Source organism: Narcine bancroftii, chromosome 14 (genome assembly GCF_036971445.1).
Source record: "Narcine bancroftii isolate sNarBan1 chromosome 14, sNarBan1.hap1, whole genome shotgun sequence".
NCBI classification, from domain to species: domain Eukaryota; kingdom Metazoa; phylum Chordata; class Chondrichthyes; order Torpediniformes; family Narcinidae; genus Narcine; species Narcine bancroftii.
In genome coordinates this window covers 56,514,157-56,530,388 of record NC_091482.1, presented here as the reverse complement: position 1 = coordinate 56,530,388, position 16,232 = coordinate 56,514,157, and the positions used below count along the sequence as shown (strand labels likewise).

At 39.6% G+C, this 16,232-nt stretch overlaps 1 protein-coding gene across 13 annotated transcripts in view; it reads left to right on the top strand.

Moving 5' to 3' along the window:
- mef2aa (myocyte enhancer factor 2aa) overlaps positions 1–16,232 on the top strand; it is a 188,326-nt gene that overhangs the window by 55,985 nt on the left and 116,109 nt on the right. For 11 of the 13 annotated variants that reach the window (XM_069910354.1, XM_069910341.1, XM_069910347.1 and 8 more), the window contains exons 2-3: positions 9,641–9,829; positions 14,069–14,272. In XM_069910354.1, the coding sequence (XP_069766455.1) occupies positions 9,776–9,829; positions 14,069–14,272 (258 nt within the window). In that variant the 5' untranslated portion in view covers positions 9,641–9,775. Of the gene's footprint in view, positions 1–4,279; positions 4,433–9,640; positions 9,830–14,068; positions 14,273–16,232 lie in introns of those variants that run through there. The other 2 variants (XM_069910344.1, XM_069910343.1) reach the window with 2 other exon arrangements.

Sequence of the window (16,232 nt, the reverse complement as noted above, 5' to 3'; positions counted from 1 at the left end):
GCCCCCTCTCCCCCGCCCCCTTGGGGAAAACCCATTCAGAATCTACAAACTCCTTACAGACAGTGCAGGATTTGAACCCTGGTTCCGATTGCTAGTGCTGTAAAGGTGTGACGGTTACTGCTTCGCCAACCATGTACCCATTGATCAAGATTGAGGTTACTAAATTGAACAACTTCAAATTTAGACTTGATTATTTTGATGTTGATAAATTTATGGAGTAAAACTTAAAAAAAAAAGACCCAAAGATTTGGATCATTCAAACATCTTGTGCCTTTTGGAGTCTAATCCCATTTATTTAATTCCTATCAGTTTTCACATAAGAATACCAATCTAAAGAATTGCTCTTAAGTACAAGAAAGGGTAACCATATAACCGTTTACAGCACGGAAACAGGCCAAGTCGGCCCTTCAAGTCCGTACCGGTTCACTTGAACAACTCCATGTTCTAGCATGCTTTTTTGGAGCAGCTTGAATATTTTTTTCAAAATAACTTAAAACATTTTGAATAATATTGAAACAAATGGCCTGAAGAAGTTGAGTTATTTCCAATAACTTCCAGATTGTATATGATGGCAATTTATCAAGCAGGATTGTGAAGTGTGCAGTGATTAATCACCTTATAGTCAGGGCAGATTAAAGGAGAATAGGATGAAGAAAGATGTCCTGGTTTCTAAATGTGCTTGAAGGTCAGCCTCTTTCTCAGAGGTGTCTCGAGTTGACACCTGTCAGAGCAACAATGGTTATATGAACTTTGCACTCTTAACGAACTAGCAGAGTGAGTTGTAAATAACGTGCATGTAAAACGTTTTGCTTAGAGTCCAGAAAGAAATGTGCTTTAGAAACTCTTTTTTTAATGCTGATCTTTCCATTTTTTTCTCCCCAAACAAAATTCTCAAGATCCATTCTATGTGAGGCCCCACAGAGAGAACACGTGCTGCACATTTCCAGTGACCTGGGCTTGATCCTTGCCCCCAAGTGCTGTCTGTGGAGTTTGCATGCCTGATTGGATTTTTCTGCAGATGGCCGGATTTCCTCCCACATCCCAAAGATGCGCTGGTAGGCGAATTGGCCACCGTAAATTTCCCCTTGCGCAGATGGGGGAAAAGGGAAACGAAGTGCAACATAGAAGTAGTTCCAATGGAAAAAACGAGGTTGATGGGAATGCTCTGACGGACTGGGAGCCAAGGTTTACAATACAATTAATGCATTGTACCTTTCTCATAATATTTAAAATGTTTTCTTTCCTTGTCTCTTTTTGTATACTAATTAAGTTTAATGTACGGCTGCTTTATAATGTGGCCATAGTCATTTTCAGTGCAAATGACCTCTGCTGAGTTTTGCCTGGAAGATTTTCAAAGAGCCAGTCAGTAAGCATTTACTCCAGAGACTGCCCCTCTATTTGGATAAAAGATTCACAAGATGCTTTGGCAAGAAGCGGTGAAGAATATCGTGATGTGGAGGGCTTAAGTGCAAGTTGCCAATTGCTAGAATCTTTCTAGAGGTGGCCCTTTCTTTGTAAAATCCTCTGTTCAAATGCATGGCTTTAGGCTGCCTTCAGTGAAGATTAAATGATCATCTTTTGTTAATGTGATGAGAAATTCTATCTTGGATGGAGATGAGATGAAGCTAGAGTGGCAATGTGAGCTACAAGAGGGTACACGATGATTTAGACAAATTGGGAGAGTGGGCAGATGCAGTGTAATGTAGATAAATGTGAGGTTGTCCACTTTGGCAATAATGGGAAGAGAGATTGTTACTTGAATACTGATAAATTGGGAAAAGGGGAGATGGAATGAGACCTGCGTGTTATTGTGCATCAGACATTGAAGGAAGGAATGCAGGCACGTTAGCAGGTATGTTGACATTTATCTATGATCTTAGTCACATGTCACAGAAACTAAATGATGGCCTGGAATTTCCATTGACACTCCCATTTGGAAGTTGAACTTAAAAGGTTACCTATTCCTACACTCGTTCTGCTAGTTTGGATTCTAACTTGAATATTATGCAAGTGGAAGTCATTGGAATGGTGCACCAACAACCACCTCGCCCTGTATGTCACCCAAACCGAGGAGCTAATTGTTGACTTCAGGAAGCCAGATGTATACAATCCAGTGATTGTTGGGGGATCAGAGGTGGAGAGGGTGAGCAAAATTTAAGTTCTTGGGGGACACTGTCTAGGAGGATCTTTCCTGAACCCAATTCACCAATGGTGTAGTGAAGAAAGCACATCAGCACCTCTACTTCCTCAGAGGTTTTCCGAGGTTTGGTATGACACCTGAAATCCAGGCAAATTTCTACAGAGGTGTGGTGAAAGTGTGCTGACCGGCTGCTTCACAGTCTGGTATGGGGACACTCATGCCCCTGAGAGTAAAGGTAGTGGACACAGCCTAGGACATCACAGGAAAAACTCTCCCCACTATTGACAACATCTACAGAGAACGCTGCTGTCGGAGAGCAGCAGCAATCTTCAAGGATCCACCGCACCCAGCGAACACTGTGTTCTCACTGCTGCCATCAGGAAAGAGGTATAGATGCCACAAGACTCGCACCACCAGGTTCAGGAACAGCTGCTACCCCTCCACCATCAGACTCCTCAATAACAAACTCAATCAGGGACTCATTTAAGGACCTGTGCACTTTATTGATTAAAAAAAAAACATCTCTATTGCAGTCAGTTGATTTGCATTCATTATCTGTTTACATTTGTTTACAAGTATACACCATGTACAGTTATTTTGCACTATAAATAACTGGTAATTCAGCATGACCCGCAGAAAAAAGAATCTCAGGGTTGTATGTCATGGCTTGGCTTCACGAACGAAGATTTAATAAGGATTGTAGACATGGGCATGTCCTTCAAGCCTGTACGATTGATTTTTAAGTGGAGTGCATTACTGGCCCCACGCTTTACACCTGGGCTTTATCTGCCATGGCCTAGCAAGCTGGGACAGTGAAAGCCAGGTCGTCGGGTGTTTCATTGGAGCTAACAAGCCCCATCTGCCCAGGTTTGAAATCGGAGGTTTCCTTCTCTTAGGCTCAAACCAAGGCTATCGAGCCCAGCCTACCCATCCAGTTATACCGCCAGACACTCGGTCGTGCCATGATGTAGCAAACTCAGAGAAAACAGGGGACGATGACGAGAAGGTGTCGCTATGGTTCAGTAGCCATTTGCGGTGACCAAATTGAGAAAGGAGAAGCAATGAATTAGCGTGTACTTTCCATGGGTGAATGGGACATCAGGCTTAGACCTCACCCTGGCCTCCCATTCATGTATGTACACTGGCAATAAATCTGAATTAAGGAGAACATGCTGTATTTCTTTAAGGAACTTTGAAAAGGAAAGGCGGGGGGTAGTGAGAATGCACACAGCATCTTTTAGCTGCTCTCATTGAGGAAGAGGTACGGGAGCATCAGAGCCAGCCCCACCAGGCTGGGAAACAGCTTCTCCCCACGGGCAGTGAGAATGGTGAACGACCAAAGGAACTGCTCACACTTACCATCTGAGATTCTCATATTCATGAAGCAATATTTATTTAGTTGTATATATGAATATTTGTCCTACTAACAGGGAATGTATTGTTTGTATGTGTGTTATGTCTGGTTGTGTGTCTGCTTCTTGTGCTCCGAGCACCAGAGAATGCTGTTTCATTGAGTTATACTTGAGCAATCAGATGTCAATAAACTTGATTTGAGTAAGGGTGCATGCTCAAAAATTTCCACAAAGCACTCAAAATAATTTCTGCTTTCTTATGCAATGCCTTATAGTAACTTGAACAGAACCTCTGAATTAACATGAAGCAGGAAATAAGAAATAAAAGGCTCTGCAACTTGGGAATAGGAATGTTATTAGGGGTGGAGATGCACTTTAGTAAAGGGATTGATTGCTACTATAAAAGACTGCCAAATACCATTGGCCAAAGGTACCACACTGTACTGAACTGTTCTACCGCATGATTTATGCTGAAGAGCAGGATCATTTAGGCTGTATGTTTGATTTGTGACCCAATTACACACTTCTATTCACATAAATGCTCCAAGTTCCAGCAATTGTATTCACTGATTAAAAAGTGTGCTATCAGAAAATAACCCAATAAAATGCTTTTCCCAAATGGTGTTCAGAGAAATAAGAGAACGTGACATAAAATGTCATAATGTACTGTTGTTTCTATCAATAAGAACATAATTGCTTAAATAGGCTATAACATTCAAATGTTGGTCTGGACTTTGTATCCTGAAATTATCAACTAACTTCTTCACTTCAATGATTTTTTTTCTAGATTAAGCTGCATTGTTGAATTTCAACCAGGAGGAAGATTTGTCCCCAATGCTTCCCTGCCACATTGGGTAAAGATAAAAGCAACTGACTTGATTTTAACATGAGTTTATCGTCTCCCAATATGTAGATTACCAGCATAATAATAGAGACTGATGTGAGTAATATTCTTGAAGAAGTACTGATGGATTGCCTTGATGTAGTGCACCATTCTTGGGAGAATTCCCGCCCGCAGTATGCTTTCGCTTGCAAATGATCTTGTTCAAGTGGCATAGAGGGAAGTCCCCTGAGCCCTCCTAACTTTTGTCATGGAGTGTCGTCACACAGACTTGGTCTTCAAAACACTGAATGTTAAATTCCGCATAGCAAAGAGAAATTTCTTTGTATTGGCAGAAAGCTATACTTTGTAAGAAGTTTGAGGAGATCTGGTATGTCACCAAATGGTCTCAGAAACCTCTACAGGTGTACCATGGAGAGCATTTGGGCTGGTTCATCATTGCCTGGTATGGAGGTGCCAATACTCAGGACAAGAAAAAACTCCAGAGGGTTGTTAACTCGGCCTGCGACATCATGGGCTCTAGTTTTCACTCCATTGAGGACATCTACAAGAGGTGGTGTCTTAAGAAAGCAGCCTCTATCCTCAAGGACCCCCACCACCCAGGCCATGCCCTCTTCACTCTGCTGTCATAAGGAAAAAGATACAGGAGCACTCAGCGGCACAAGGACAGCTTCTTTCCCTCTGCCGTCAGATTCCTGAATGAACAATGAACCATTGACATTTTTATTTATTTTGTAAGGTGGTTTCTATGAATGTTTGAGCTGCGATGCTGTGGCCAAACAACAAATTTTGTGACAAGTTCATGTCAATAAATTCTGATTCTGAAAAAATTATGTTCAACAGTTTGCACTCCTGACAGGTTGAACTGTTGTTTAAATACAGTATCTTGAATTATGGTAATTTTGGAGCACCTCCTTGTGCTCAGGAGGTGGTAACATGTCACTAAGGGTGATAGATTTCCTTCCTTTGTTAATATTTGTGCCTTTTTCAATTGGGGGTTTTTATTTCACTTGTACTGATAAATGGTCCTCAGGATGTGGTTATTGTGATCAATCTTCCTGTACCTCTGGGCCTCCAACACTTGCATTAAGTTGGACTTTTACCAACCATTTGACCGTCGAGTTTTGCAAGCCATGGTTGAATATAGTTGTTGAAAACGTCTTTTGTCAGGGATGCTGGCTATATTCCAATGTGCAAAAGGCACTGTACAAATGCAGATTATTGTTGGCACTCCAGTAGATTCATAGATCAAATAGGTTAGATCAGATTTATTGTTGGAGGACATGCATAATATCACATACAATGCAGAGATGGGCAAGGCAGAATTACCACCTATTGGTAGTGTAAAATAAACTGTACTCAACATACAAATGTAAACTTACTGTGCATTACAGAGGAGAAAAAAAATCAATGAAATGCAATAGTCAGAGTCCCTGATTGAATTTGTTGTTGAGGAGTCTGATGGTGGAGGGGTAGCAGCTGTTCCTGAATCTAGTGGTGTGGGTCTTGTGGCACCTACACCTCTTCCCTTTCGCAGCGAGAGTAGAAGTGCAGGCGGGGTGGTGCGGATCCTTGATGATTGCAGCTGCTCTCTGACAGCAGTCAATGTTCTTGATGATGGGGAGGGTTTTTCCTGTGATGTCCTGGGGCTGTGCCCACTACATTTTGCAGGGGCCTTGTGCTCAGGAGTAGTGGAGGCCCCATGTGATGCATGAAACGTGTGACCATCAAATGTGTGGGGTGAAGAAAACACTTGTACACCTGCTGTTGGTAGGTTTAAGTAAATGTGAAATCTAAGCATTCTTTCTATTGATTTGCTGAGGACTGAAAACATAGAAGTGGTAGGATTAAATTAGTGGAAACTATTGTCCTAGATGATATCTCTTGGCCCTGCTATATTGATTACGATAAAAATGTACTTTTATCACTTGACGTAGCCCGCTGTTGTTAGGATTGGGTGGTTATTATTACTTACTAGTTAGATACATCTCTTCTTGGACACATTTAAAACACTGATACAGTCAAAGATAACGTATGCCACATCATCTCAACTTGATATTCCTAAAGTTTAAATGCACTCAAGCTTACCCTAAATGGAATTTGTTTGCAGATATTCCTCTTCTGCGGAATAATCTACTTCAAGAGCAACATTTATGGTCAATGATATTTCACTTCCTAGGGATTGCAGATTTTGATCATGGCAGTTAACCAATGAACAATTAAACCAGGAAGAGATATGGAGAGATAGAACTCTTCTCCTTGGACAGGGAGGACCTGATTTGACTCTGGTTTTGTGAGATAATCGAAGGCTAAAGGAGGAAGATTTTGAGGTGATCTGAGCTCCTGATGCCCCAAATGCAGACTTTCCACTGGGTCCTGATGCAGGAACATTCCGCAGTCAAAAGGAGTACACCCCCTAAATTTCACCCTAAAAATTGGTCCACAAAATCCGACTATTAAACGAATATAATGTGGCACGTAAATCTTTTCCTGGTAATGTCATCTATTGGCAAATAGAGGGTCTGTTGCAGGAATGTTTGTGAACAATCTATCTAAATGAGAGTAATGGGCCGGGGCCTCAGGGCAGCAACGTTGGCGTAGTGGTTAGCACAACTCTGTTACAGTGCCAGCGATCGGGACTGGTGTTCTAATCCCAAGGATTTAAATTTATCTATTTAAGTCTACGATGTTGACTCATTGTGACTGGCCTTTATTGATTACAAAAAATAATGATACACAGCCTGGTTAAACATTTTGGAGCTGATGGCCCAGCTTGTCCAAAGGAAATGGTTTTAAGCCATATCTGGACAAAGCGGAGATGAGAACACATTGCTGCACACCAGAGGACAAATTCTAGCCCTGTCGTGTTGGATTGATTACATTTTGTTAGGATCAATTGAAGGAATGCAGAAATCTTTGTTTTGAAGTGAAATCTCATTTATGATTATACTCAAACTTTACCTTTTGATTGATGATTGTCCAGACCTGTAGTTTCCAGATCCAATTTTTATAATTTTCAGTTTGTTTAATTCCGAAACTAATGGTTACTCTACCAGCCAATACTGACTAAAGAAGTTTCAAAACAAATATGAATTAACTTTTTACAACACTTTAATGTCTGTTAACACTGTCGATGGGTGTTTCATAACTAAATATTGTTCACTCAATTTTGACATTTAAGAAGAATTTGGACCAGGCAAGTTGTGCAGGTCGGTGGAACTAGGCAGTTATAAACAGTGCCACAACAGGAGATGCATTGAACTTGCTGGTGTTCGGAGATGAATTTTTAATTGAGATGAATGGTTCTAAAGTCCTAGATGCTTGCTGCCAAGTTATATGTGGAGTGCTGTTATGTGCAGAAAATGATGTGGCTGCTTTTGCCGATGAAATTTGTATCCAGGCTGCACAGGTGGTTTTGCACCTAATACTGTGCCTAAGATGAGATGCTGAGGTTCTGTTCTTTTGGCCTAAATTTTCCGTGTCTTTATTGGAACAAAATACCATCTTTTTTTAAAATTTTTAAAAATTTTTCACACTATAAACCATACTGACCAAAATACAAAGACATTTTTCTCTTTAATATATACAGTGTCATTTTTTCCCCATTTTCCCCCCTCCCTTCCCTCCCTCCCTCTCCCCACACTTCCCATTTATTCAAAGTTCAATCTATAAGAGACATTAAACCCGTTAAACAATGTTATTACTTCATAAAAATAAACAAGAAATTTTTGTCTCTACTTCATGAACAATTTTTTTTCTTGGTCAATGTATTGTTAAAACCAAATTTTGGATTGTGATTATTGCAATCGTACAAAAATGGATTAGTTGGACATAAAAATGATGTATGTTATGCCAGATTGTATTTGCTTATATTCCCGTGATATATTTGATGTACAAACCTGAAGATTTTTAAGTTGTGCAGCTCAACCTACCTTGATCTAAATTGATTAGCCAACTGAACTGACTTCTTCGTGTACGTGTGTGTGTGTGTGTGTGTGTGTGTGTGTGTGTGTGTGTGTGTGTGTGTGTGAGACCTGATCCATGGTGTCTTTGCTTGGCTCACTAGTATCATCATCGCGGGTTGGTGGTAAGCTGTTGTGGGGGGGTGGGGGGGAGGGAAAGCGAGAGAGTGGGACCAATGCACCGACTGACAGCAGGCCGCCGGGAGAGAGCAGACTGGGACCAGTGCAGGGACTGATAGTGGGCCGCCACAAGACAGCAGACAGCGGGACCAGTGTGGGGACCGACAGTGGCAGTTTGTTTTTATAAAACGTTTTCTGCTATAACTAAGCAGCTTTTTTTTTGTAAATTACAGCAGTATTATTATTAAAATGATTTTTCCTGTTGTCCTGGTTGCATGTTTTTTCTGCTCTACTGTAGCTGCGTATTTCAATAGCATTAAATGGTTACTTGTAAATAAAATTTTAAAATAATTGTAATATTCTCTGCTGAAATTGGGGGTGGGGGGGAACGGGTGGGTCTTGAATGCCATCAAATGTGGTAATTTCATTTGCTTTCTTGGTCTGTGAAGAAATTCAGTTCTTTGACATAAGATCAGATGATTTATGCTGAAGGAAACTGATTTTTGAAATATTTGAGGTAATTAAATATTATTTCTTCCTCTCAACATCAATATTCCAGAGCCCTTATCTCCTGGCTGATGGAATGTTGTCAGTATTTACAAAGCATTTGAATAGAGAAATAGCATGCAAGATAACCCTTGGCAATATGCACCTTTTATTTCCAAGGCAACACTATTTTGTTCTAATGTATATTCAATAAGTTTTCTAACATTTAAATTTGCTAAATATTGATAACGTCTCTGCTTTAGTTATAGTCTCTGTTTGCATTTTATAGCCTCCATTTTAAAAGAAATCTATTCAGGTTTTCTGTCAGAAACCTTAAAAATTTATTTGAAGTTATGTGTCTCTTTGTTTGGGACTTCCTCACCTCCAAGAAGTGTCTGCGTCTGTTTCATTTCTAATGACTTTCTATCTATTCTTTCATGATTTAAACATGAACCTTCTCAAATGATCCTTGTATCCGCTCTGTTGTAATATAAACACCCACAGTCATTTTCTAGATGTTTTATAAAAAAATTTATTCCCTGAAATCATTTGTCCTGTATCTACGTTATCTCAATACCTGCATTATTGCCCTTTTATTTCCTCTACCACTGGGGTACTTCTTTTTAGATTTGATTTGTTCTGTTGTCTATAAGATTTAATAATTGTGAAGTTTCCTTAATGGATCAGCATTTTTTCCCCAAATTTATGCAACATCATTTTCTTCTTTTATTCACAATAGGCTTTGAAAGAGGAAATAAGCTGAGCAGGTCCACCAGAAGATAGTTAAGGAGAGAAGTCTGTACCATGCACTAGAATATTAAATAGTGTCAAAGCTACAATTCCACGCTGATATATTGGAAAAAGGAAGTTGACGATGGGGCGGAAAAAGATTCAGATTACAAGGATCATGGATGAGCGTAACAGGCAGGTAAGAAAATGGTTTGTGGAAATGGGTTTCAGTATAGCTTCAATGTCGTCATCCAGATACTTTCCAAGTCGCAAGCTATCTTGACTCGAAAGTACATTGTTGTTACTTTGTCGGCTCAACACCCAGGAACTCTCTAAAGCCCTAAGATTTGAAGCATTTTATACAGGTGGATCGTCCACGCCATCCTGAGTACATTTAAGGATGAGGTATAAATGATGGCCTTACCGGCAAGGGTCCCCTACATTGAGTGAACTTTAAAAAAAAAGGAAACACAATATTGCGTATGTGGCTCTTAAATCACCAGAGGGTTCATGTTTACGATGTCAGCATGTCTAGCAACCAGGGGAAATCGTTCCACTGACCTTTTAATAGTTGAAATACAACATGGTATGTCTTGCGAATGAAATTGTATTTTGGTTTATTGCTTGTAGATATTATCATTCTTGCTGAAATTTGCTCTTAATCTTAATTCTGGCCTCCATTTCAAATTAATTGTTGAGAGGATCATCTGATATGTGGCTAATTCACTCATAGCCACTTTACAAGTCATTGTTTTGCCATCTATTTTGTGAACTGCATTCATGAAATTGTAGCTGATCAATATGGTTTGTGCAAAGCTGAATGCTTTGTGATAGAGAACACGGGAGTGACGTCGTTCTAGCCTGCAATATGTAACTCCACTTGTGCCAGTAGACATTTTTCATGCAAAAGCCCAGAAAATAATCATAAAAATGGTGTGTTACAGCAAGAGTGCAAATTTCATGAAATTTTCATATCATTTGTTTCCTTTCCATTGCCCGGATTCTGCTGTAAAGTGATACATGTTGAACATTTAAAATTTGGATCTGAAGATCTATTTTTCCACTGCCTTGAGATGCTGGCAATAAGTAGTTCTGAGCTACTGGATTACTGGGTCCCTTAGCCCATGATATCAGTGCCATTTCATGAGTCTCAGTCTTCACTTTGGCTCTGGGTAGGGTGGAAAGTAGGGTGAAAAATGTGAAGGATAATTTTAAAAGGAATGCAGCTAAAAGATGATTACATGTGTAAATAAAGGTTAAGATTCCATTATTGTCACATATACTACATTTAGAATGTAACGTAGATGAAATTCTTTAACTTTTGCCTTCCGTTAGGCAGAGTCTCCACTTTATAATGCTGACAATAAATGGGAGGTGATTAATGTTTTGAATGCAGTTTGGTTTCTTCAAAGATTACTAAAAATTAAATTCCTGGCTGAACCCAATAGCTGGTTTGGTTAACGTGAAGGCAGTCAGTTTGAGCCTGTGCCCTGGCCAATAGAATGAGATGGAGATCAGGAGGGTATCCTTGCTTTTCTTCTTTGGCTTGGCTTTGTGGACGAAGATTTATGGAGGGGTAGTTGTCCACGTCAGCTGCAGGCTCGTTTGTGGCTGACAAGTCCGATGCGGGACAGGCAGACACGGTTGCAGGGGAAAGTTTGTTGGTTGGGGTTGGGTGTTGGGTTTTTCCTCCTTTTTTACTGCAGAGCATAATATCCCATGACAGAATTATAGAGTGCCTAGAAGGTGGAAGAGGACATTTAGCGAGCATCCAAACTTCTATATTCTCCGGCAGCACCACCTTTAAATGTACAACGAGCAGATGATACAATTCTATACTTGGTATTGGTTGACCTAAAGGAAACACCAGCAGTTCCACAGACTGATTGCTGGCCAAGTCTAACCTTGTTCACTAATGTGGGTGGGAATGGATTGATAGTCTGCCTGGCATGCTTCCATTATATTTTCTCTTTCCTGAAATAAGCAGCGATAGGGGAATTCCCCTTTGGGGAAACTCAGCAGCCTAATATTAGTTACTATTGATCACAAATAAGAAAGAAAAACAAAATATTTGCTAATTGGTTCGCAACTGAGAGGTCTATGGAAGGAAGAGAAGCCTGACTAATTTGTAAAATGTTCAATATATAGTTTTAAATTGTACATCTTTGGAGATGATTCTTTTTCCAGATTAATCTAATTAATCAATTTATTTTGGGGAATTTGATTAAATTACAGTTGGACAGAGGGAAATTAACCCTTCATGTTTTTTTTTGTTTTATGACTGTTATTAGAAGAAAAACTATTTTAAAGAGTTAATTAAAAATATACTACTTGGTTTACAGAATGGCAGTGTTATTATGAGGGGCCACACTGGTTGAAACAAGATCTTAACAATAACTGTGTAAACTAGACTTGGTTTGGAACTTGAATTTAAATTCAAAGATTACTGTGATAAGACTAGCAAATGGTTTCCTGTGTCCTCCCACAGCAGGATACTTGAAACAGTTCAGGCACACTCATTGGGTTGTGGGTTGATTTGCCTACCAGTCTGGATAAATCATGTGATGTCTGTAGAACTGTAACTGTATCCATTACATTTTGTTATTCTTAGCATATTTTAAAGTGTTATTTATTGACTGGATTAATTGGCTTAATTCAGAAGGGACCTAGTCCTGTTATTTTCCTACAGATAATTTCTGGCCATCTGGCCATGCAGATGTGAAGGCAGAACCCAAGTGAGCTTTGTGCTAATCTTTCAATTAAAATAAATGCGACTTTGTCCATTTTAACCCACTTTTATAGATGGTAGATAATGGTAGAGGATTGTTTATTACAAGATGTTGGACTGTCCGGATTCCTTAATGTTTGTGAGAATTATTTTAAGAGTGTACTTTGACCAGAAGTGTCTGATTGTATACCCAGCGTAGTTACGATTTGACCCAGAAACAATCATAGTTGTACTCCACTTTCGAGCGGATTTTTGCACATCTCTTGGCCGACTTGTGTTTTTTTTTCAAGCACTTGTTGTTTAAATAAATGACCCTTGTTCTGGTTTAAAATAAATCAACATGATCTAATGGAACATTTCAAAGTTTTGATGGAACCTGATAAGTATTAACAAAATAAAAGCATCTCTCAAAAGTTATAACATATAACATAACATAACAATTACAGCACGGAAACAGGCCATTAGGCCCTTCTAGTCTGCACCGAACCAAACACCCCTTTCTAGTCCAACCTCCCTGCACAATGCCCATAACCCTCCATCTTCTTCTCATCCATATACCTGTCCAACCTTTTCTTAAATAATACAATTGACTCCGCCGCCACTATTTCTCCCGGAAGCTCATTCCACACGGCTACCACTCTCTGAGTAAAGAAGTTCCCCCTCATGTTACCTCTAAACCTCTGCCCCTTAATTCTTAACTCGTGTCCTCTTGTTTTAATCTTTCCTCCTCTTAACGGAAATAGTCTATCCACATCCACTCTGTCTATCCCTTTCATAATCTTAAATACTTCTATTTAATCCCCTCTCAACCTTCTACGCTCCAAAGAGGTTCAGTGCTTAGCTTGGATATCAAGAAATTAGCAACTAATTAGATTAAGATAAATATTACATTTTGTGCAAAATGAAATGGGCGTATTAAACTCTATAAGGAAGACCGTTGGATCAAAATTTTGTCGGATTCAGCTTGGATGACAAACATGTTTTGCTATGGAAAGAAATGAAAATCGATGTATGAAAGAAAAAGTTGAAGCCCTTCATTATAAAAAGTGATTGTGAGTAATCTGCTGCCACGCTGCTGAAGATCCAGCTGCGCTGGGTGGGTCACGTCTCCAGAATGGAGGACCATCGCCTTCCCAAGATCGTGTTCTATGGCGAGCTCTCCACTGGCCACCGTGACAGAGGTGCACCAAAGAAAAGGTACAAGGACTGCCTAAAGAAATCTCTTGGTGCCTGCCCCATTGACCACCGCCAGTGGGCTGATCTCGCCTCAAACCGTGCATCTTGGCGCCTCACAGTATGGCGGGCAGCAACCTCCTTTGAAGAAGACCGCAGAGCCCACCTCACTGACAAAAGGCAAAGGAGGAAAAACCCAACACCCAACCCCAACCAACCAATTTTCCCCTGCAGCCGCTGCAACCGTGTCTGCCTGTCCCGCATCGGACTTGTCAGTCACCAACGAGCCTGCAGCTGACGTGGACATTACCCCCTCCATAAATCTTCGTCCGCGAAGCCAAGCCAAAGAAAGATAGATATAAGATGGGAGATTGCAAATGTATTTTTCCATTGATATCTAAAATTGAATGTGAATCCAATTTAAATGAATTATTTTCATATCTATGAACTTAATTTTTTTTTGTAGCCAGTTCTTGAATTCTAATAATATCAAAGTCGAGCATAACTTTTTGTATATTGTGTTTTTTCTTAATGCAGGTCACATTCACAAAGAGAAAATTTGGATTAATGAAGAAAGCCTATGAACTGAGTGTTCTGTGTGACTGTGAGATAGCTTTGATAATATTCAACAGTTCAAATAAATTGTTCCAGTATGCTAGTACTGACATGGATAAAGTTCTACTCAAGTACACGGAGTACAATGAACCCCATGAAAGCAGAACCAATTCAGATATTGTTGAGGTAAGTGCCACTTGGCTTAAATTTAATTCAAGTTTTGTGCAAGGCAAAATCTGCCAAAAAATGTGTATTTATTTGATGGTAAAAGTATCTGTTTATCGATAACAAATAAAATGTTCAGCCCCAACAAATCAAATTGGTATTTCAGGGTATAGTGTTACAGCCAGTGTAGCTGTAACTTCAACAGCAGTTTTATAAAGTTTTCAAGATTGCATACTTAACCCTGGGGCCAATATTACTTGGAAGCTGAGGCCATTTTTGTTCTAATTGTAGCAAGTGGGGAAGTTTAATCTGTTCATCAAGGTAAGTAATGGTGCTGTACGCTCTTTGACCCACATGCACTTTTCATGAGGGAAGTTATGCCAACCAGTAAACAAAAGCATAAACCATGACTTGGAAATGACTGGAGTGCTGTGCTATTTGAATGCCAGAATATTGAGACCCTCTTGCAACATTGCAGAAGTTCTTCAATGAATGTAAACAGAGCTGATGATGAGGGAATGCCTCTTTGAGATGTGTAAAACACGGGTAACCAAAATGTCAGACTTGAGGCATCCCAGTTTTTGCAGATCCTTCTGTTTAACTTCACTCACTGGACAACAAATCTTTTCAAAAGGTTTACTTAATGAAAAAAAAATTGGGATTATGATGGACAACTTCAAACTGGACACAAAGATAATTTCAGATTTTCTCTATCACGTTGAAGTTGAAGAAACATTAAGATTAAATTAATTTTTATTGATTTTAGCATAATGACACTGACACATTGTGTTTGTCCAACTGATCTAAAAACGTTTTGCTGCTGATCTTAGTTTGTGCTCAGCATCTGATGCCCCTCCTTTCGGTGTCCAAAAATAGTCAGCCAGCATTGTTGGATTCCAGTTGCCCTGAAATCACTTTTCCATGGTTGCAATGTCCTGGTGAAACCTTTCACCGTGTTCATCACTGACTGCACCAAGATCAGCAGGGAAGACGTCCAAGTGTGAATTCAGAAAAAGAATTTTCAACAACATGTTGCACTTCGTGGTTTTTGTATGTTTGAAGTCGACGTAACATATGACATAAAGTTTAAAAAAAAAGGTTAAAATGTGTTAGGATATTTTAAGGTGATTTTTATGGTCAGCTGTCCAAAATCCATAAAATATATTCATATCTGTTCAGGAAGCAAAATCTTCATTTTTCCAGTGATATTTGTCCATTAAACATTTTTTTTCACCTTGGTTGGAGCAAAAGCTTCTTCATAAAAACCTGACCTGCAATGGCTGATTTAAAGTCCATTTAAGCCTGCCAAACCTATTACACCATGCAGTAAAATTAGAGCTGATATGTGACTTTGACTCCAGATACCCAGCCTCATGCTGCGTCCATATTAATATCTTTGGTTGACTATATCAAATTCAAAATTAATAATTGACCTAGCATCAGTCATTTATGAAAGACAATTCCATGAGCGGAGGTAATGAATGGAAATTCATCTCAATCAATGGAAATGGGTATCCGCTCGCTTTACGATCTTGGAAGCTTCAATCAGACCATCTCTTCTCCCAAATACTGCAGAATATATTGCTCTGCAATATAATCGCTTGTCTAAATTATGGTGTCATATTGATAAATCTGCGCTGAACTCCATTCGTTGCCAACATCCTTCCTAGGGCCTGATGCCGAGAATATTTGCAGTGCTCCGTGATCAAATCAAATGTCTATAGCATAAACCCAGCGACTCCTTGGAATATTGCGTCTTCAAACGGCAAATCAGATCCTGTTGATATTCTCAATTATTTTCTCCAGCCATCCTTTGCATTCTCTTCAATTTGCACCAATCCTACCTTCTTGCCATTTATGTACTATAGCGTTCTCTCACGCTTAAATCCAAAGTGGGTGACCTCCCATTTATCTCCATCCTTTCGGTCTGTGAAAATGAAAAAGGAGAACTTCCATTTGTGCGTCACTTTTCATGGCCTCA